Source organism: Acanthopagrus latus, chromosome 8, assembly GCF_904848185.1.
Source record: "Acanthopagrus latus isolate v.2019 chromosome 8, fAcaLat1.1, whole genome shotgun sequence".
NCBI classification, from domain to species: domain Eukaryota; kingdom Metazoa; phylum Chordata; class Actinopteri; order Spariformes; family Sparidae; genus Acanthopagrus; species Acanthopagrus latus.
The window spans coordinates 25482216-25503924 of NC_051046.1; the positions used below are offsets into that span (position 1 = coordinate 25482216).

The following is a 21709-nucleotide window of genomic DNA, read 5'->3' on the forward strand; positions in this document are numbered from 1 at the left end:
TATTTGCTAAAATTGTCATTATGATCTGACGGTAGAATAAGATACAGGTCAGCTGTGTAAAAATCCACCCAGTGGCCCTAATGTGATTTGCAAGAATCCACCATTGGGTCAATACAACAAATCAGAGCCAAGGGGAGTGTCTGAGAAGTGTCAATCATTCTCATGCATTTGCTGCTAGCAGCCCCCCCAACGTAGCACGTACTGCGCGCACTAGCCCTCCCACATGCAGGCGCAGTGCTTTCCTAGTCATATACTTTCAAGCCCAAACTGTAAACAATGGCGGAGAACAGACAACAACAACAGAGCCGAAAAATGCCCCACCATTGCCGACGTCAAACAGAAGAAATAAGAAGGCTGATGAAGAAAAGTAGTGTAAAAAGAAAGAATTAGACCAAGCTAGAGAGAAAACAAGGATAAATATCGGAGCGTCATTTCAGAGGTGGAGGGAGCTGCGGTCGTAAGGACTCAAGAGTGACACAGACTTAGCAACTTTTCTGCTGGACAAGTAAGGACCCCTGCTTGATATTTGTTTCATGCGGCGGTTAGTTATACTTGTAAAAGTGTATATCGCCATACAATGTTGCAGTCACGCTACGTAGCTTATTGCTAAATCTGACTTGTTAGCTTGTATGCTACCTCCAGTGTATAGCTTTGTCTTTATGGCTACTGGTTAGCAAAAATTTCTTTCAAGTGACGGAGCAGTTATAACATTAGTTTGTGTTCAGTGCACTCTGAAGTGGTTGAATTGGTTTAGAAAAATACTTTACTCATACGTTACTCATGCCGCAGAAAGGCAGCATGGCATTGCTCCGAGTAATGATCACGTGGTAACTCCGTCTACTGCGATGTGAGGAATAGTGGTTGTTACTCGAGGTATCTACAGTGATCGGCATGAGGCACTCATCATTGTAATTTAGTTGTATTGGTGACAAAGAGAATAATCGGGGCTTATGTTGAGGTTGTTATTTTGAATGTGCCGTCTTGGTTATGTGGCGTCCTATGTTACTGTGGTTACAAGCCTGCTCGTGCACAACAGGCTCCTCTTTGGGGAGGGGTTTTGAAGGCAGGGCTGCAGTGCAGCACTGAGGCAGGAGGCGGGACCTGGGAGCTGTGCTCATTCAAATATTCTAAGTTCTCAAAACTGCTCCAGACTGCAGCTTTTATTATCATTCTTTAGTGATTATCCCAATGTGCTGCTGAGATACTCCAGTGAAAGGAATAGTTTAACATTTTTGGACATGCTCTTGTTCACCTCCTTGTGAGAGAAGGATGATATCTCTCTCATGTGGTCACTTCCTGGACTCACAATGTGAGGCAACCACTCTGCTCCCGCCAAAGAAATAGCTCCAGAATTAAACAACATCCCTGTAAAACATTTCAGCTTCATAACATGTTGATAACTAAGCTGTTTCCCCTACTTCCAGCCTTTATGCTGAATTAAACTAACAATCAATCCGGCTTCATGTTTAATGCACAAATGTGATTTTTCATCTCATCTAACCATTTGGCAAGAGAATATGAATATATGTATTTTTCAAAAATGTCATATAAATAGAAAATGCTTTTCTGGATTATTTTCCACACAATAATGTTGATATATTTTTGCAGTGTATAAAGTAGAAGCAGATGTGATGATTGTGATTAAAGGTTGGCCACAACTTGAGTTACATGTGCAAAGATGTGATGAAGGTATTCTCTAACTAACATTTATAAATCAGGGAACTATCATGAATTCCGTTGTGTTGTAAAAGATTCTCAGTATGCTATTACATCAATGCATGATAAAGTAGAAAGACATTCTACATGGTGACACAGAGGGGGCTCACCTCACTGAGGTTTACAATGCAAAACTGTATGTACGTGCATGGGTGTGGCATTTGCATCTACCTGCACAGTAACAGCACTGCAGCATAGAGACAGGGAATGAGCCCTGACAACCTGGAAAACCTTGATTTGTTTACATATGAACATTTGCTTACCTGTGCAATGCTCTGTGTGCTGCTCTGTCCATCTGCAGGAGAGGCTGCTGTAGAGGAACTCCGCCCTTCTTCAGTCTCATTTTCAGGATTGCTCTGGTCCAGCCTCTCCGTCTCCCTGTAAGGGCAAAAGGATCAAAACAAACAACAAGCCTTAAGAAGTTAAATATTTATTTCCCACACATTAAAAGTAAAACTACACAAGTAGAAACAATAAATAAGCATGCATTCAGCGAAACACATTCATTGCATCTGGAAATAGACATTCAAAAGCCTCAAGATGTCCATGTGGTGTGAGTAACAAATGCAAATATGTCAGAAAGTATTGTATATCTAATGTATCATTAATGCATATTGTAATACCCAGGTGAAAAATAAAATCTTTAGCACCCACATCCCAAAGAACTCTGACACTCATTTTCTCTCTCTGTTCTACTCTCTCCTTCCCTGTGGGATCAGACTCGGTGCATCCATCAAGTTAATTAAACAGAGTGTTCTATAATTAAGAGGAATTTTAATAGGCAAGCAGCAGGAAACAGGTCAGGATAGATTGCAGTGAAGTGCTGAATAAACATGGAAGAGAATGAAAGAGATTTAGTGAGTGAAGCCATCTCAAAGCTGGGCCGGACAAGTCCTATATTAAATCACCAAACACTGGCTATGTTATTGCCCGGGCATGTGTTGGTGTGTGCGTGGATGTGTACGTCTGTGTGTGCATAAATATAAGGCAGGTCTGCACACACATTTGTCAGAGTTCCAAAGAATGCTTCAGTACTGGAGTGTCAGCTTGTAATTAGTGGATGGCAATGATGCTACCAGCAGGAGGCACTGTTGTTGTATGGTCAGTCTGTGATTGCTGCTGCTCGCCATGGGAGGATCACAAATTAGTATGTCCGGCAATGTTAGATGTAGGGGTGAACGGATACTGCAGGTCTATGTCCTCAAACCAGGCTGCATTTTTGGTGGATGAGTGTTGGTAAGAGCCCATAAGAACCATGCCCACACCCTGCAGAAAAACAGAGTGTTTTAAATTGTGGGTCCTCTAAGAAAGAGTTTAGAACCACTGGGGCGGACGGAGGAACAGATGGTGAGACAGCACATGATGACACTGCAAGAGCTCAGCTCAAAACAGAAATAGCATACTCTGACATTCTCACATCTGTCTCTCTCTGGTCCATCTATTCTTTCTTTCATGCACACTGTAGGTGCGACTGTATTTGACTGGAATCCCATGTTCAGTCCCACTAAAATCTACACATCAATATCTACAATGCCACAAGCGTCTCACAGTAGACTGTTTGAAGAATAAAAAAGTGATGGGGATCAAGAATGAGTGTGTTTGATGCTGTAGAATTAGATTGCTACAGACACATGGCAAACAACAGCACCTCTGTCAACATGCTTATAATGCTTCCAGATTTACTTTTTGTATTATATTTGTAAATATTTGTTTTTTATCATAATCCTTCTCTTTCACTGAAATTGGGGTTTGACTTGACTTTTACACGTGACCGTTGTTTAGTGTGCTACCTTGGCCAGAACAATGTCATGGTAGTAGTAGAAGTAGTATCATATACCCTTTTCGACAAAGGTGCTTCAGGTGCTGGTACAGTGCCAGTGCCTACTCTGGAACCAGTTCTTTGTGTTTCGACAGCCAAAGATCTGGCCCCTGACCAGGAAAACTGACTTGCTGGTCTATGAACAAAGTACTAAATGTATCAGGGGCTGGGGGCAGGGTTATTGTGACCAAGGACCAACAAAAAACGCCTATAGCCGCCATTTTTAAAAACCAGAGCCAGTGAAGCATGTCCTCACGCATCCACTCAACAAAAGATTATTTTTGTTTTCTTTAATTGAAGCAACAGTGGTCCAAGGACCAGTAATGTTTGGATGCCAGTGCAGACACGCAAAGCCAGGAGCAACACTCATAAAAAGTCAATGTCATCATATTTGTTTCAAGTTTCATTGTTGTTCCTAACAATGCTGGGAAATTGGAGATATATACATATATACATATATATATCAGCTGAAATTACATTACAAAAACCAAAAAATAACAAATAACATTTTAGTTCTAGTTTTTCTTTTTTGTAATGAACACCTGCTTTGGGGAAACTGGCTGAAGAATATTTATCTCATCATTGCACGCCTCAGCTCAAGCTCAACATAGTTTAAAGTGAAACTCTCACCAAAAAGCAACCTAGGCTTTATTTGTGAATGTATATTTACAAACCTTTGCGTAAAATCATAATTACGACGAAAGAGCTACTTTAAAGACCTAACAGGAAGGAGAGTAATGGTGGACCTCAAGCCTTCCTGCACTCAGGGATCGGCACTTTTTGTCTGCTATGATGGCGGCGCGCAGAAGATACAGCTGCTGACGTAAGTTGTTCAAAAACCTTCTTTTTAGTGCACACAAACAATGTCCTCAATGCTCGTGTTCATGTGCAGATACCCTGGTGATACTATGAGCAAAGATTCACATTGTTTCAAGCCTTCTTAGTGTTTTAAAAATAGCGATTTTGATGCTAGTGTAAGAGTGCCCCAGCACTCCACTGTAAATTAGCTTGCCCGAAAACAAAATTATGGTAAATCTTGTAAGTGCCTCTTTCGTCATAATTATGTTTTTACACAAAGGTTTGATTTACATTCACAAATAAGCCTAGGTTACTTTTGGTGAGAGTTTCACATTAACAAATGAGTCATTAGTTGTTAGTGATCATTAAGTTGTCCATCATGCTGCTTACAAGTAACTATAGCTAGAGCTTGAGCTTTACAGTTCACTTATTGCTGATATGAGCACTCAACATGGAGAAGTTACAGTATTTAAATGTATCTTACTGCCTCAATCTATCAGTGGTAACTTGGATAGAAAATAGTTAGCTCTACTGAAATTCCCCTCTCCAAGGGCTGCAGTGTAATTACTGATAGGGATGTAATTAGCTGAACATGGCAAGATAGCGCAGGTTTTGTGAAGGAGAAAGAGATACTTTAGAGAGTGTGTGCGCACAGAGTGAGGTCTCCATTTAATTAGCAGGATGGCCTATGAGACAGATTGTTAAGAGACGTCACAATGTAAGAGAGAAAAGGTGAAGAAAGAGAAGGTTGATAAGGATTTGGTAGAGCAGAGGCACAGGCAGGTGAGGCAGGGGAGAAGGAATGGAGGGGAAAAAAGATAAATAGGCAATGTAAAACCCAAAGATGAGAACAAGAAGGTGAGCAAAAAGGAGGAATACCAATATATGAAAGAGGGGGAAGGGAGAGAGACAGTGGAGGGTGATAAATCTTGTAGAGCGATAGCAGTTAGTTGGTTCATGGCCATGGACGGGCAGACTAGTATAGTACATTTCAAGGGAGGGGAGCCAGAGCACAATGTAACATTAAGCAAACAATCAGTAGATTTGTCTTCCCCAGAGAATTTATAATGGATTTGGCTTTCAATTCAGGGGATTAAATGTATAGCTACTGTACTAACTCACCCCAACAGACATTTTAATATATGGCTGAGGTCCACTTTGCTCTTGTCCCTGAATCTTGTCTATTCAGGATGCTACAGTTTGAAGTTTTTTTTTTATTTATTTATTTCTGTTCTTTAACAAAACATAGCTGTAACACAGGAATCAATGAGCAGGTCTTACAGCACACAGCTGCTTTAGCTTTTTTTAGTCCTATTACTCAATGGAAGTAACAATATAAAGGTTACATGTTCCATACACATACAGTAAGTTCATGAAAATAAAGTCTCATCACTAAGAGGGAAAGTTATCTGTGAGTATCATGCTATGAAATATCATTAACTTACAGGACATACTAATAGCATTTTTATGAAGAATTCATGAAAAGAAAATGTATGTACATCATTTGAGCTTGTAGAATGGCCTTAAAAATTGTATAATGATTGTGAATCAATAATTTTATAACGTGTATCGTGTCCAAAATTAATGATTTGTTTGTCTCTCTAGTTTGGTTTCAGCTTTGGTTTATGAGCCAAAAATTATAATGGTGGGTATCACGTGCTATCTGTCTTTTGTCAGCATCAGCAGTCTTGGTAGTTGCCAGTTTGAGGGAGTAAATATAAAGATGGCTAAGTCCTACAGTGTGTGCCCAGCATACTGTATTGCCCTAACATTAGCTAGTTTTAGCAACATTAAAGTTGGTTAGCTTTGGTAACATTAGACAGTACTAGTACAAACTGGCAGCCACTTGAGGTGGCAGATGATTACAACAATAGCAGTGTTTTGATGTAAATGCAATGTAAGATTGGAGATGGAATGCCACAGTTACTGGCTGGATGTTATCAATAACACCCTTAATTTTTGATCAAATCAGTTTTGCCCTGTCTTTGTTTTAACTTGCCTTGGTTGTTTCTATTCATAGAATTACCTATCTATCTATTACCTACCTACCTATTTATAGTTGAAATATCTGAAATTGTTCCCAATAGTGCCAGGCCAAGAGGACAAAGCCTCTGTACATGGGACGCCCGCTCTACCAACTGAGCTAAATGGCACCCCGTCCTCTTAATATATATCTAATGATACTGATGGAACAGCATCACCTTCACTTCCTGAGCTTTCCTTGCTACATTCTGACATTCTGGTATCTATTTAGGTGAAACTGCAGTGCAAGGGGTCACCCAGGCTTCACTATGTACTGTATTTACTGTACAGCTATGGGGGAAGATATGCATTGCACCTCCTCTAGGCTGTGCAATTGGCTGTGCAATTACACAATATGCAACTGTGCACCACTTACTATCCTTTACAGAGTGTTAGGTGTGGGGTGTGCTGTAAAGAACAGTCTAAATGTCGGTGACGGTGTGTGGACATTTGTTTACCTTATGGTTCTCCTCTGGTCATCCAGGAAAACCCAATAGTAGGAAACAGGCAGTGGGGAGCAGTTAGTGATGCAGATCTGTCTACGTGTCTCTGTATAGTTGAGCACACAGCCAAAATCTACTGTGGTTGAGGAGAAGTGCAGGTTGGGGAAGTGGACCTCAGCATGTAGCTTTACTTGCTCTTGTTGTGCGTGTCCCCAGTAGTGCACTTCAAGGAACTGGGGGAAAAAAGTCCAAATGTTTTTTCAAAAAATAGTAGGTATTACAGGAAAATATTCGAGCAGGTGAAAGTAAGTACACAGAGATTGTTTTTTCGCTTCAGTTGTTCCCAGTCTTTTTTGACTTTCAATGATGAAAGGCTCCTCATCGCCACTAATGGAGTGGCCTTAGTAAAGAGAGATTTTCCCTTCTCAGATTAAATTTGAAGGAGTCTTCGTGGAAAAAAAAAGAATAATTAATCTTGTCAACCCAAATGAGTTCTACATCTTAGGTTAAGGCCCACTTCTGTACCAGACCCAAGATGAAAAAGTAAAACATTATGTGAGAAATTTCACCAAGAAAATACATTACTGTTACCTCATCCATGACTCGTGACACCTTCCCCTGACAGTAATCTGGATTAAAGCAGACCCACAACTCAGCCTGCATCCTATCACCTAAAACCATGGGCTGGAAAAAGACATACAGCAGTGAAAATATATAACATATAGGCATAGAAGGATCACACTGATTGTACAATATTTAGGATGACGGACTTGGTAGAAAACAAGTCAACAGAATATAAAAGCAGTTTTTGAGAATCTAGTTGATGACAAATGAAAAATATCATTACTTCATGTTATTTACCTGATGTCTCCCAACCATAAGCTCACAACCCTTTTAAAAACCTTCCCACAGTTTAATAAAACGTTTATCCTGCCATGGGACCCAGGCTTATCAAAATACCCAGCTACTCTTTGGCTTCATTCACAGACCTGCCAGGGGCTCGAAATTGAAAGCCATTTTAATGTGGATTCCAATCCCACATTTTAATCAGCTGTCAGAATGGAAGTTAGAGCGATGATAAAATAAAAACATAGGTATTGTGGGAAAATATGAACTGCTCTTCTATTACAGGGAAAAATATGCTCATAAGAAGTAATGGTACTGAGTAATGGTTGCTGAAATGTTAAGTTCAAACACAAGCAAATGTGTTTCATTTGTAATGTGTACACACCCATCTACAGTAACCAAGATGGACAACAATCAGTCATCATCATTTATGTCATCTGCTCACACCTTAAATTATGAATTCCATTTTCGTTTGTTATCACTCAATTCACTTGTTAGCATTTATCACACTGCACCCATCACATGACTAAAATAAACCCTAGATTGCAATGAAAGTCACTCATACCCCTTTTCAACCAAGGTGGTGCAGGTGCTGGTTCGTAGCCAGTGCCTACTCTGCAACACTTCGCTGTCCTACAATAAAGAACCACTAAAGTTTGGGGTGGGGGCTGGATTATTGTGACCAAGGACCAACAAAGTTATGCCATTTTTAGTAACCAGAGCTAGTGTAGGCTGTTCTGATTTATCCATAGGAAAGTTAACAAAAGATTTTCACAATTTTCTCTTATTAAACAACAGTGGTCTGAGGATCAGTCATGTTTGGATGCCAGTGTAAGCATGCAAAGTTAGGAGCAACGCTTGTAGTCAGTGTAGTCCGCCATATTTGTTCCTAGAATGCTGGGAAACTGGAGACCGTGACTGTGACCATATAATGTGAATCTACATATATATATATATATATATATATATATATATATATATATATATATATAGGGAGAGAGAGAGAGAGAGAGAGAGAGAGAGAGAGAGAGAGAGATCTTTTACCCCATGACCTTTATTTAACAGCTGTATTTCCTAGTTTGTTGAGATTGGACGAGCTACAACAGCACAACACTTTAGAAGCGCTCTGTCTGTTTTGAGGTCAAAGTCATAATCTGTGATCTAGATATTACACATATTGAAACACTATTTTTAGGTTAAGTTACATGACAGATGATTTAAATTGTCAGTTCATGGTGCTGTTACCTTTGTGATAGCTGAGATCTGGGCTCCTGGGGCATCACACAAAGAGAACGGCTTTACGACTGAGAGCTCCAAGGACAGAGATAGAGATGACACATTCGTCAAGATCAGCTTCTCATATTTAGGTATTAGACTCTCTCCTGGGACCTGTAAGACATCAACACAATGAATTCAAATATGAAGGCGTGTTTCAGGAACATGGATCTTAAATTAATGGCTTCTTTTTCTACCTGCCAATATTTGAGGGAATTAAAGAGCATTTAGTCAACTTATTTGAGTTGCTAAAATTCCATTAAAGGGGCAGTATGTCATCAGAGTAACCACCAACTGCTGCTCACCATACTCTTTGCTGTTGCTATCTTTGGCTGTAGCTGCTGGTCACCAGTAGCTAGTCAGCTTGATTAGCCATGCAGCTAGTGGCCCTATTAACTGATCTGAGTCTGTGTGGACTGTGACCTCAGATCACTGTGGAAGTGCTGGTGTTGACACCGCAGGCAACAGGGCTCAGCTCAACTGAGTTCAGCAGCTGCACAGTTACAACCTCAGAGAGTGATGGAAGCCAATTTGAAGACAGGGAATACAGCACACAGGTGATTTACAGCTGCTCTGACAAGGACTCTGACTCTAGGGATGAATAAGACAGCAGGGGAGGGGCAGGGGAGTTCAGTAAGGGCATGAAGTTGGACAGGAGAATGAGGAAAATCATCACCAGCGTGTAAAAGTAGTGTGTAGAGCTGGATTTTCACATCTAACTTAGTGGGCTAGAAGATTTGTTTCAATCAAACCAAAAGAGATTGGAAGAGTGGAGGCATTTACGCTTGTCTTAATTGGGTAAAAAAAAAAGAAAAGAAAAGAAAAACTTGAATTCAGATGTACAGTTGTATTTTCTGTTTAAATTGGGTCTACAAATATTCCCTTTTTTGGAATTATGTGTGTTAATTTTGTTTCTTTAGCAGACTAAGCTAAGAAAGCTTGTGAAAAGTAAAAAAAACTCCTCGCTATTATACCACCAGACAATCACCACTTGCGGTACAAAGTTGCATTACATGACAGGATGGGCTGGGGCTTTTTGGTTCGCATGCTAACTTCATTAACGCTCTCACAGATATCTCTTCATCACAGTACATAAACGTCTTCTGCCTAACGTCAAATTTGTCTTTTTCATCACATTCTATTGATTATCTTAGTTCATATTTGTATGTATTAAACAAAAAAAATGCCATATATTGTAAATATTTAACCTTTAAATCACTCTAACCTTCTTTATGAAGAAGTTCAGCTGCTTGGGGGAAATGCTGAGCATAGTAGCCCTAAAGAGACAGGTAACATCTACAGACATAATCTTCTCAAGACTGCTCTGGTCCCCCACAATGGCACGGCATATCAGACGCTCCTGTACAACCTGTGAAGACAATAACATCTGAAGTGTGCATGTACTACCGCATGCTTCTTATCTGATGGAGACACACTCTCCGTGCACATATAATTCAGAGATTTATTCTGTTCACTTTTAGGGTCTCAAGCAAACAGTCTTACCCTGGGGGAGTCTGAAGATCCCGTCAGCACCATGTCAACAGAGCATCCTGGAAAAAGCTCCACACGAGGAGGGCTGACGCTGAATAAAGATCTACAGCCTGAAATGTCCTTCTTCCTGGGAGTGGAGATTGGGGGCAGAACAGTTCGGCCAGAAAAGTGTACCTTGCGAGTTTTTGTGGAAGGCAGGGAGTCATCAGTTAACCAGTACAACCGTTGCCTTCGCTTGCCATGGTTGGTGAGCTTGAAGTGGTATTGGCATGACTCATGGCTTATATCGAGAAAAGGAAGGGTGTGAGGCATACTGTTAATAATACATTTCCATTTCTACATCAACGTATCATTATTATTATGTCCAAATCTCATTTATAACTGTGATCTCTTACCTGAAGCATGTGCCTAGGTCAAGGCTAGGACCCAATGGTTTGTCACTGACAATTGTAGTTCCAGTGCCCTTGGCAGACAGAGCGACAATGTGTGTTTGGCTGTGCTGGATGGACACTTTCAGCTTGTCCTCGAAGTGAAGTGTGTCCTCTAGGCGCGCCACTACCCTGAGCTCCAGCTTGCTCTCTGGTGGCACTTCCCCTTCACTGGGCTCAAGACACCAAAAGGACTTCTTACGGCTCTGAGGAAACAGAAACACATTCACAATTCCTTTATGGTCTGAACCTGATGAGCTGACGGGTTTTCTAGGACAGGATGCATGCCTTTACATCTGCAGAGTGGCATAATAGCAGTTACAGCAGCTAGTAACATGGCTGAAACATGATGCATTAAAAGTAGGTGCCTTGTGGGAGCACTTCACTCTCCTGAGCTCCACACACCATTGAGGCTCATGCTATGGATGGACCTGGAGAAAGATGGACATGTATATCATATGGCTGCATAATCACATCAATGTTTCGGTGCAACATGAGATCCTAGAGTAGAGTAAGTAGACCTGTGGCTCACTGCTATAATTACGATAATGGGTAGAGTATCATATAGATCCTTGTGTGTTAAAATGTGCTTTGAAATACACAAAAGTCTTAAAAGTATACATTGCACTTTCCTTGATGTGAACATTAAAAAAAGGAATGCTGTAAGACAAACTCAATATTCATTCTATTTCCCAGCTCTGTGCATTGCTCAATTTAAAAGAATAAGGTCCAAAGTAATGAGAAAACAGATGTAAATCTAATGTTCATCTCCAGTCCCTCAGCAAAGCCTTTTACTGTGCTCACTGTACTGTATATATATATCTGACCAAGCAGTGGTCAGGATCACAATTAATGTCCTATACAGCATCTCTGTTGACAAATGGCTGAAACATAAACTTTTAATTGGGATTTTGAGAATGAGCTCCTTACAGATGCATTAAAGCTTGGGCACTTGCCCATAGGACAATACAGTTGACTGTTGATCATTAAAGAAGATTGCTTCAAAAACTGCAACTGACATTTGCATTGCCTCATTGACACAGAGACTACACTAAAATAAAATTTGGCTGAATTAAATATAGATTTGTTCTACCAGGAACAGAAGAATTTAAGGACAAATGCCTCATGCAGCAGTCAACACTCGACCAGCGAGTGAGTTTAGGAGTCATAGATCACTTTCTCATCGTCTGTATGATCCGAGGAAAGAAGCCAGTTAAAGCGATTTTGGTGTGGGTCGATAGAAGGGTGATCAAGGTAAAGGGGTGGGTGGAGTCATAAGAGGAGAAAGAGCAAGGGGTTGAGTCCCCAGAGAGCAAGACGACTGGAATTTCAATAATCACATCAAACCTGCTGCATCCCACATCTTGATTAGCATTGATTGCTCTGAATGCAGCACAAGTCAGAAGGGCTTAGAGTCAAAGTCTGTCCTTTACGCTGTAAAGCTATCAACAGTACATCAACCAGCATAAATCCTGCACTGGTGCTGAAGTGTCTGCAGCAAGATTATCCTCCGGTCAAACATTAAACAGCTCGACAAAATCAATACGATGTTGGAAGAATCTTAGCACAATTGGTACTTTTGTCCACGTCACGTATACCTGTGCTGTTGAACTGTTTATATTTCTAGATCAGAATATAAACAGATTGACCATGAAAATAATAGACTACAGAAAAATGAGTTAGCTAAATGGTCTCATTTTTGATAATGTGCAAAATCATTTTAATACGTCAAGGTTGGATTAATGATGGACTTTATTTCTCACACATGGTCACTTTGATGACAGGTAAGTGTCTACACCATCAACAATATCCTCGCATCAGGTCTATTTGTGTGGCTCTCTGCAAGCCTATTGAGCGAGATGTAATGAAATTCTAGGAGAATCTGCATCGATTGATGCTTGAGGGCGCAGGGAAACTCCTTCTCTCAACTCTGCCTAAGAGGAGAGGACAGGGTCACACATCTGCGGTTACAGCAGGGTTTCCTGTGTGTGCATTTGCATTTGTGTGCATGCATGGTTGTGTTTATGCCGTCTGAGGAGTACAGAGGCATAGTTCCAGCGGAAAGTCTGTGCCCAGTGGATATCAAACAACACTGATAAGGTGAGGCACAACGAGAGAAGGTTTCTTTTACACTGAGTATGCATGAAAAAATATGGAGTGGAACAATCTTAATCTCAGCCTTGAGAGCCTTTATGACACCTAGAAGAGGCAACACTTCTGAGGAAAATGCAACTGCTCATTTCTGGTGCAAATTTCAGGTGTACATGCTGAGAGCAAGTTAAAATATCTAAAAATCTGAATTGTTGCTGAAGCGTCTTTGACCAAGTGCTGAGGTTGAAGTGTAAGAGAAGAAAACACTTGAAATGTAATTTGAAAAGCAAAAGATGAAAGTGATAGAGGTGTCATTTGAGGAGTAAAAGAGCTTAAATTTCAATGGATACCAAACGACTGAAAGCAGCTGAACCGTCAGTTAAAAAGAATCTAAGGGATTAATAAGGGATTCAGTGAAATGTAGTTCAACTGGAGACACTGTATTGTATAAAACTCTCCACACACAGGGAACAACAAGGCAGTCCCAGGTGCGCATCACTGAACGAGCTCCCCCAGGTCAAGCCCATCTATTTCATTGATGTCAGTTGACAAAATGTTACCATCCGTCTGGTTCACAAATAGAGAACACTCTCAGGAAAAATCGCTTGTTCTCCTGGGGTAGATCACAAACTGACCTGGCAACTAATTACTTCAAGATCAAAGAAAGCATTGAACCTATTAGCTCATTAGTTACATATCAAATTAGACTGGGAAGAGAGACAGAAAGTTTGCGCAAGAAATATAGTCACTGAATGGTTCGATGTCTAGACAGCTGTATATTACATCCATTAACTCTAGTACTTTAACTATTGGAATACTGTATCCTCCTAGACCTTAACATCCTACCACTAGATCCAAGCGCAGGTAAAGTTACCTTGGTCATCTCAATTTTAATTAAAATATGGAAGTGTTTTATGTATGTTCATTCATTTCTAGTATGTGCATGCCTGGTTGCAGTGTGTTTGTACCATGCCAGCAGTAAAATGGGCCGGAACAGGTGACTGGTTTGACAAGTGCAGGGTTTTAGTGCAGTCTGTGAGAACCGGTATTCTGCCAAAGTCAAGCCTCGGGCTCTCGACGTAGACAACTGGTCCCTGCCCAGTACATGACAAGACCACCTCCTTAAACAGAACAGAACAGAACAGAACAAACAGGACAGAACAGAGGCAGATTAGAAAACACACTCTGACTAATTTAGAGAAAAACCCTTTGTTATGCTTGTACTCAAGACAAAGAAATCTACATGTACACAGTATTGTAACTGCACAGATATCCACACAGAAATACACACACAGACTGACCAAGGATGGCCGGGTGCTGCCAAACACAGCAATGCGTAGAGTGTGATGCAGCTTTCCAACAGCCTTAGCGCACAGAAACAAGGGAATCTCCTCCGAACTGTGAGGATAAATCACCCCTCTGGGTCTGGAACTGCCACAGTGTAGTAACGGACTCTCCTCATAGTCCTGACAAAAGTGACACAAACAGAAATTATATTTTAAAGCAGGCATATACACTCAGCAACTACTGTGAATATAGATTCACAACTTTTCTTGGAATTAATATATTTTGACTTCCCAGTGACTTCAATATTTGGTATTTGTACCAGTTCTTTGCAGTATTGTGCAGCTGTCACACCAGGACCTGATTATTTTGAGTCTTAATATGTAGACATTAATTCTGCATTTCACATTGATTCCTTCTGTTTGTATCAGCCATCAGAATATCCTTTCCTAATGAGTTTTCAATGAAAAAAAAACAATCAGTCCTAAATTCATGCAAGCTCAGCAAGAGCTAAGAATAAGGCCTTAGCAATCCGACTCAAATCAAGTTGAAATCAACAAAGGTTGTCTTTAGTAGAATAGGCATTTGTTACCTTTGAACACAGCCAGGCAAGCCATTTCCCCATTCTAGTCATTACACCAAACAAAGCAAAGCTTTTTTTTTTGCTAAAATGCTGGGCTACTCCTTCAAGGTGTTATTGTTCAAGACATGTAGTTTACCTCTACCTCTTTAGAGGGTCATTTTTCAAGGTAAGAGGTAATTTATTCGTCATTATATGTCTCTATTTCTGGTAGCAATTCTATTTATAAACACATATTGTGTGATGCAATTTGGGTTTTTTTCCAAATGTCTATGTTTTAATACTTGTACATTTTATTTCTATTTTATTGACTCTTATTGTCTTATGTATTTATATTCATTCAATCTCTTTACAGTGTGATATTTCTTTTCAAAAAGAATGAATGCATACAATGGCCTTGATAGGTTGAGAGCTTGTTATCTCACTAATCTACTTTCCACATGCATCATACGCACAAAGAGAGATAAATAAATGGTTTACTGCAGTGATCTAATTTACCTGGCCAATCACACCGTAGCAAGCAGGCACATTGCTGGCATTGATCAGACGCAGTTGCTGCTCATAGGGTCGATCAAGGAAACACCTTTGAAAGTCCAATACTGGAGGCTCCACCACAATATCAGGAACCACACACCTATTGACAAAGAGAAGCAGAGGGAGAGAAGATCTGAGGCTCTTAATGAATCACAACAGTAATTGCTTTGCATCATGCCAAAACTGCTGTCAGTTAATTGGAACTGATTCATAAATTTCCAAAGATGATGATTGCTGGGAGGAAGTCAGATATCACTGCCCCATTCTGACTGACGGTGCAGGTGACATTCAAATGTTTTATTATGTAAATTAGGTTCTGAATAATTAACGCATATGCCATTGATTTGTCAGCACCTGCTGGAAGTTCAGTGGAGCACATTCACACCAACAGCCAGAAGCATAGTAGATGTTACTGCCATAATAAAAAAAAGGCTTATAGGAGCAAGATGAATCCTGGTGTTTTATGGTGTCTTGTGACTTAGTTCTGACACAACTGTGTCACACGAAGGACAATAGATGATATTCCATCTTACGGGGACAGGGGGATGGTAATTCATTTTTATTCAGTCCTTCAGTTTCATAGGGTACCTTTTCAAAATGGAAAAGATCAAACAGTTAAGTTATTATGCCACAAGCAATAAATAATCTATTTATAGACTTTATGGGCAAAGTCAAACTTCACTAGAAGTATTATGCTTCAACTTGCAACAAAACAACACCACAAGACTAACTTCGCTTGGACGTACGAGTATGTTTCCATGTTACAGAGTTTATGTTCACATCTGGGAATGTGTCTGACCTGGCGTTGATTGGGATGCTCATTATCTCCTCCCCAACACCCTCAACATCAACCACCAGCTCCAGTCGGTATGTCTTGACTGTGTTGGCACACAACGTCACCTGCACATAAGAATAATACACACATACACAACCAATCAAAAGTTTGGAATGACCTGCCACAGAGGCTTGTTTCAGTAGTCACAGGGTTGAAATGACTACTCTGTATTTTTTAATGGTCTTCCATGCTTTTAGGTTGAAGAAAGTCCTCTTTACAACTAGAGGTTTGAAGGGTTGGTCACCAGGTCAGGTCCCTGGCCAAAAGGCACAAAAATCTAACAAAATGAGAACTAGCACCCAGAGGGTGGTTACAGTCAAGATCAAAGATCCTGCCATGATGCACTCTGGCCTCTCTAGTTTATGGGTGTGCTTATGGGTATGGGGTGCTTGGATGGGTTAAATAAAGATGATTAATTCAAACATGGGGTTTAATAAGGTAGTATTAAATTCTAATTTATATAACAATTTCAAGCAGGGAAATGGTTGGTGGTGAAGCAGCCCTTTTGGTATGATATGGTATGATTTGAGAGAATGATTTGGAGGGCAGATTTATTTAACTCCATAACAGTTTTTTCATGAGAGTTTAGTTCCAAAAGAAATAAAACCTACTCAAGTGAGATTCAAAAGTGGCAAAGAAAACAACTTTGAAAGCAGATGGACTTAATAGACCTAAAACAAAACATTTTTTAAATACTTTTCAACCTATTTTTACATTATTAACTCTATGGCATTTCTTTTCATTGGATGAGCTCAGTTCTCAAATAAAATAAAAGCTAATAAAGTAAGGCTTTGCCAGTATTTACAATACTAGCTATATACATATGGCTACATATAGTAAATTTATCTTATAAAAGGTTTGATATCTGTTGGTGTGTGAAACAAAAGTAATCACTGATTGGTGGGGAACAGCTCAGGGCAGCATCCCCTCCCTCTGGCATTAGTTTTTTTCCTGTGGTTGTGCAATCATAGCTATCCCCTCCGGCATGCCCTGACAGACAAGTTACACACTGCTGCAGACTATGTGTGTTTGTGCCTGATCAGGACAAGAAGAGGGGGCAGGCTGTAGGTTCCCTAACCATTTATGTGTTAGAAATGGTAGTGGTACTTTGTTCTGTATTTCCATTGGCTGAAGACTTTTTTCTTAACTTCTGATTGAATGGGCAAGGAGCATGGTGCTATAGCTACTGCCGGCCTGGGTGGCATCGAAGTATTCATCTTACACTCCACAATTTGTCAGTTAACTATACCTCAATAGTGACATCTGACAGGAAAGGCACAGTGCCTGCAGCAGGAGTAATGGTGAACTCCACAGGCCGTGCGTGAAGGTCTCTAGTGGCACTGACTTGCCAAATGTTCCTTGACATGTCGAACAACTGTCTGTCCGAAGTCACGCTGGGAGACCCAATGCCATCACCCAAGACACGCAGGCCAAAGGTCATGGGCACAAAGGAGTCATTAGAGATGGAACAAGTCACTGTTCTTGGGAAACCTGCAAAGACAGATGAGGATGACAAATATGAAACTAATGAGAACATAAAGAGGAGCTGGAGCGGAAGACACTGTTCTATGAAAGTTGTGATTCTCTTGAGCCTAAAATATGTTATGTAGTAATCTAAAAATACACAAGACCAGATGAAATAACTGAGTTATTTTGTAACTTACCAAAGCCTACATCTCCAAAATTGATCTCTGAAACATTAAAGTGGAATGTGGGACCAATGACACAACCCCTGAAAAAGAAGAAGAGACATAAGCCAATAACAGGAAGTTAAAATATTTTTAAAATGTAAGAAGTGGACAGTATTTACATAGAATCACTTCCACCAAATGTAAGGCTGAGCGTTTATATTTTTCTCAAATAAAGCTGATTTTTTTCAAGTTACAACACTTGCTAACTTCACCTGAAAGTCAAGGTAAGTGGTTCAGGCTGTCCTGTGACAGACAGCAGCAAGTCCTCAGAGAAGCTTCCCAAGATGCGACTGTGGAAGGTGACTTCAACAATCTGGCAGGCCCCAGAGGGAACAACGCCTTCCTCAGGACTTGAAGAAAAACAGCGGCCAAAAGTGGTGTCAGGACATGACAGCCTGAATGGGGCATCAATCAGTCCTTTGTTGGACAGCTCCACCTGGACACAAAGAAGGATCCACTGATTCAATACACTAACCAGGTTTTTCTTATACAAGCCCCACTACCAATCATCGAGTGATATGCATGTGCTGCGCTTATGTTTTGTGATATTTTACACTTGGATTAAGCTTAAAAGAATTAAGTCATACTCATATACATGTAAATATTATCGTTATGCTCAAATATTTGCAAAACTGTTTAACACATACTTCAGTTTTGTCAAAATTGCATGAAATATGGTAATTCTTGTGGTTATACATCTTGATTGTCTGGGTGGGGTATAAAATATGGATATGTTCATCAGAGGACAGAATAACAGGAACCCCGTACAATATAAACACATAGAATCATACCAATAATCAATGGTGGCTCACAATTGTTAGTTCACAAAAGGGGCATGTTTATTGTATTGAGCTTGGAGCTGTTGTACTGTTATATATTGTATAGACATTCAACCACTGTGTTTTATCATTTCTATAATTAGACACTTTTCAGCTTTCTTTTAAGCCTAAACTAGATTAAAAAAAAAGACTTCCCATAAAAGGTAAGGAGAGTATGCCACACACCTGCAGTTTCCTACATTTAGATCCACAGTTTTTCGATTTGAACTGTACACATTAAGCTCCCCACATCACTAGCATCTCCTAACTGATAATTTCCTCAAGGGACACAGCTGTCTACTTTGGCCAACTTTCTTACCTCATAATAGTCTTTGTCACCAACGAATACATTTTTCATGTTCATCAGGTGATAGTTGAGCTGAAGATTAGGTCCCATGCCTTCACCCTTTATTGTGAGAGGTAACCGAGATTCACGGCCTAAGTGCAGACACAGGCAGACAAAGGGGAAGAATCTTTCATTAAATATAATGACTGTATACAACAGTGATCATTTAGTGTTTAAAGAGAAAAACTTGTGTCAAGCGGAACTGAGCATATCTAAAATGGTGTGTGCTGAATCAAGGTCAACGGTAGACCAAATACAAAATGTCTAAATACTCTTAAATTGCCACAGCCTTTTTCTACCTCTCTCTATGTGAACTTATCAAAGGGCATGGGTGGTCTATCCTTCATTTTTGTTTAGGAAGCTTCTGTGGCGTTTTGCAAAGTGAGGAATCACGGGACAGTCATCTCCAGCCTGACCTGACCGTGGCTGGTCAGGTTGTCACGTGTCTCAGAAAACATGGAAATTAATGTAAATATGGCCTCCGGCTCAGAAGAGGCATATGATGGCCACTTGCAAATTTACCAACAACCTTTAACTACCACTGGGATGTAGTGAATATATTGTGTCCTGGTGACTGCATTGTAAAAGTATATTTAAATCATACAGTGGTTAGAACATTTCAGTAGATTTAGAGGGCCTTCAGTTGGTAGAGCTTCAACAAAGTTTGATTGCGGATATTATAAGCTGAAGGAGAAGGGGAACATAAAAGAGACATAGTTGACAGAAGCCGTCCTCTGACAAAAAACAAACAGACACGTTTTTCTCACCAGACTTGTCCATCTAACCTCTGTCTGCACCAACCCACTGAGGAAAGGAGATTCTTTTATGAGAAAGCCAAAGCTATTGATTTAAAGCCAGAGTGGAGTGTCTGATTGAAGTTGTTAAAACAATCAATTCCAAAGTGTTGAAGAACAAACAAAAGAAAAGAGTTATTCTCTGGCTATGTGAGGATTCTAGTTTAAAGGATGACATGACTCGCATATGAACTCAAGTGACATCCCATTATTAATCCATAGGAGTCCACCCTTTGCATCTATAACAGCTTCAACTCTTCTGGGAGGCTTTCCACAAGGTTTAGGAGTGTGTTTAGGGGAATTTTTGACCAGAAGCGTATTTGTGAGGTCACACTGATATTGGATGGCAAGGCCTGGCTCTCAGTCTCCACTCTAATTCATCCTAAAGGCGTTCTATCGGGTTGAGGTCAGGACTCTCTGCAGACCAGTCAGGTGCATCCACACCAAACTCTCCCATTCATGTCTTTATGGACCTTGCTTTGTGCACTGGTGCACAGTCATGTTGGAACAGGAAGGGGCCATCCCCAAACTGTTCCCACAAAGTTGGGAGGATGGAATTGTCCAACATCTCTGTGTATGCTGAAGCATTCAGCGTTCCAAGAGTTACTAAGGGGCCAAGCACCATAACCTCCCTCCACCAAACTTTACACGTGGCACAATGCAGTCAGACAAGTACCGTTCTCCTGGCAATCCAAATTTATCCATCAGATTGCCAGATGGAGAACCGCGATTCGTCACTTCAGATAACTCCATAACTCCATCTCCACTGCTCAGGAGTCCAATGGTGGCGTGCTTTACACCATTGCATCCGACGCTTTGCATTGCACTTGCTGATGTATGGCTTGGATGCAGTTGCTCAGCCATGGAAACCCATTCCATGAAGCTCTCTATGCACTGTTCTTGAGCCAATCTGAAAGCCATATGAAGTTTGGAGGTCTGTAGCTATTGACTCTGCAGAAAGTTGGCGACCTCTGCACACTATGTGCCTCAGCATCTGCTGACCCTGTGCCGTCATTTTACGTGGCCTACCACTTCATGGCTGAGTTGCTGTCGTTCCCAATCGCTTACACTTTGTTATAATGCCACTAACAGTAAGTGTTGTGCCTGAATACGTTCACTCAATGATCGTTCATGAACTCGTTCATATTTTGGCTGAACGTGAACTGAACGTAGTGTATTCTGCCTGATGAACGTTACTGTGAACGTGTTCATTCTGGCGTTTGTGAACAGCGCTCTCGCAAAGTTTTACTTTCAAGAGAGTGCGAGATTCCCATAGAGCGTTCCATGCGAAAACTGGCTAAAACACACCGTAAACAGGCCTTAATATTAGCGGAAAATCATCTGGCAACACCAGCCCCCACAGATTCGCACCGCATGTGTCATCAAAATGCAAAGCATGGAGATAAAATTAATGAAGACAGCAACACTACCACAGACTCTGCCTTAGAGGTGGGTAAAAATATTGATTCATCACTGCATTGTAATATGTGTTTTCCCAATTCAATATCGATTCAGAAATTCCTCTGTATCGATTCAGGCGAGCAGCAGCCCCTCACCACCCACTGTCCCTCGCCAGACGCCTCTCACTCCCCGCCTCCAGCAGCTCGAAGCACCTTGCCCGCGACCTCGCATGAGGGTCGGAGGGTGATGCGCTGCGGAAACACCGTCAGAGCTGAGGAGGCGGGTAGCCGATGTCTGGTGCACCGTTCTTTCGGAAACTCGCAGCACAGCCGGTCTCACCCTGGCCGCTGCACCATGTGCCCACGGGTAGCACTCTCCTCCAGGGAGAGACGGGGGTTCAGTGTCAACATTTTACCCCCTCGCTTCTAGCCGGAGGGCGAAGGGACTATGACTATGTCACCATGCAGTCCCAGAAACATTGGCACTTTCTCAGCTTA

At 40.9% G+C, this 21709-nt stretch overlaps 1 protein-coding gene across 1 annotated transcript in view; it reads right to left on the reverse strand.

Annotated features, from left to right (window-relative positions):
• Positions 1-21709, reverse strand: part of hydin (HYDIN axonemal central pair apparatus protein) — a 75343-nt gene that overhangs the window by 37956 nt on the left and 15678 nt on the right. Inside the window, exons 11-25 of the mRNA XM_037107147.1 lie at positions 18991-19109; positions 18066-18289; positions 17827-17894; positions 17412-17653; positions 16127-16227; positions 15292-15427; positions 14231-14395; positions 13898-14050; positions 10806-11044; positions 10423-10690; positions 10145-10288; positions 8890-9033; positions 7390-7482; positions 6814-7031; positions 1980-2094 (exon numbers count right to left, since the gene is read on the reverse strand). Of these exons, the coding sequence (XP_036963042.1) occupies positions 1980-2094; positions 6814-7031; positions 7390-7482; positions 8890-9033; positions 10145-10288; positions 10423-10690; positions 10806-11044; positions 13898-14050; positions 14231-14395; positions 15292-15427; positions 16127-16227; positions 17412-17653; positions 17827-17894; positions 18066-18289; positions 18991-19109 (2429 nt within the window). The remainder of the gene's footprint in view (positions 1-1979; positions 2095-6813; positions 7032-7389; positions 7483-8889; positions 9034-10144; positions 10289-10422; positions 10691-10805; positions 11045-13897; positions 14051-14230; positions 14396-15291; positions 15428-16126; positions 16228-17411; positions 17654-17826; positions 17895-18065; positions 18290-18990; positions 19110-21709) is intronic.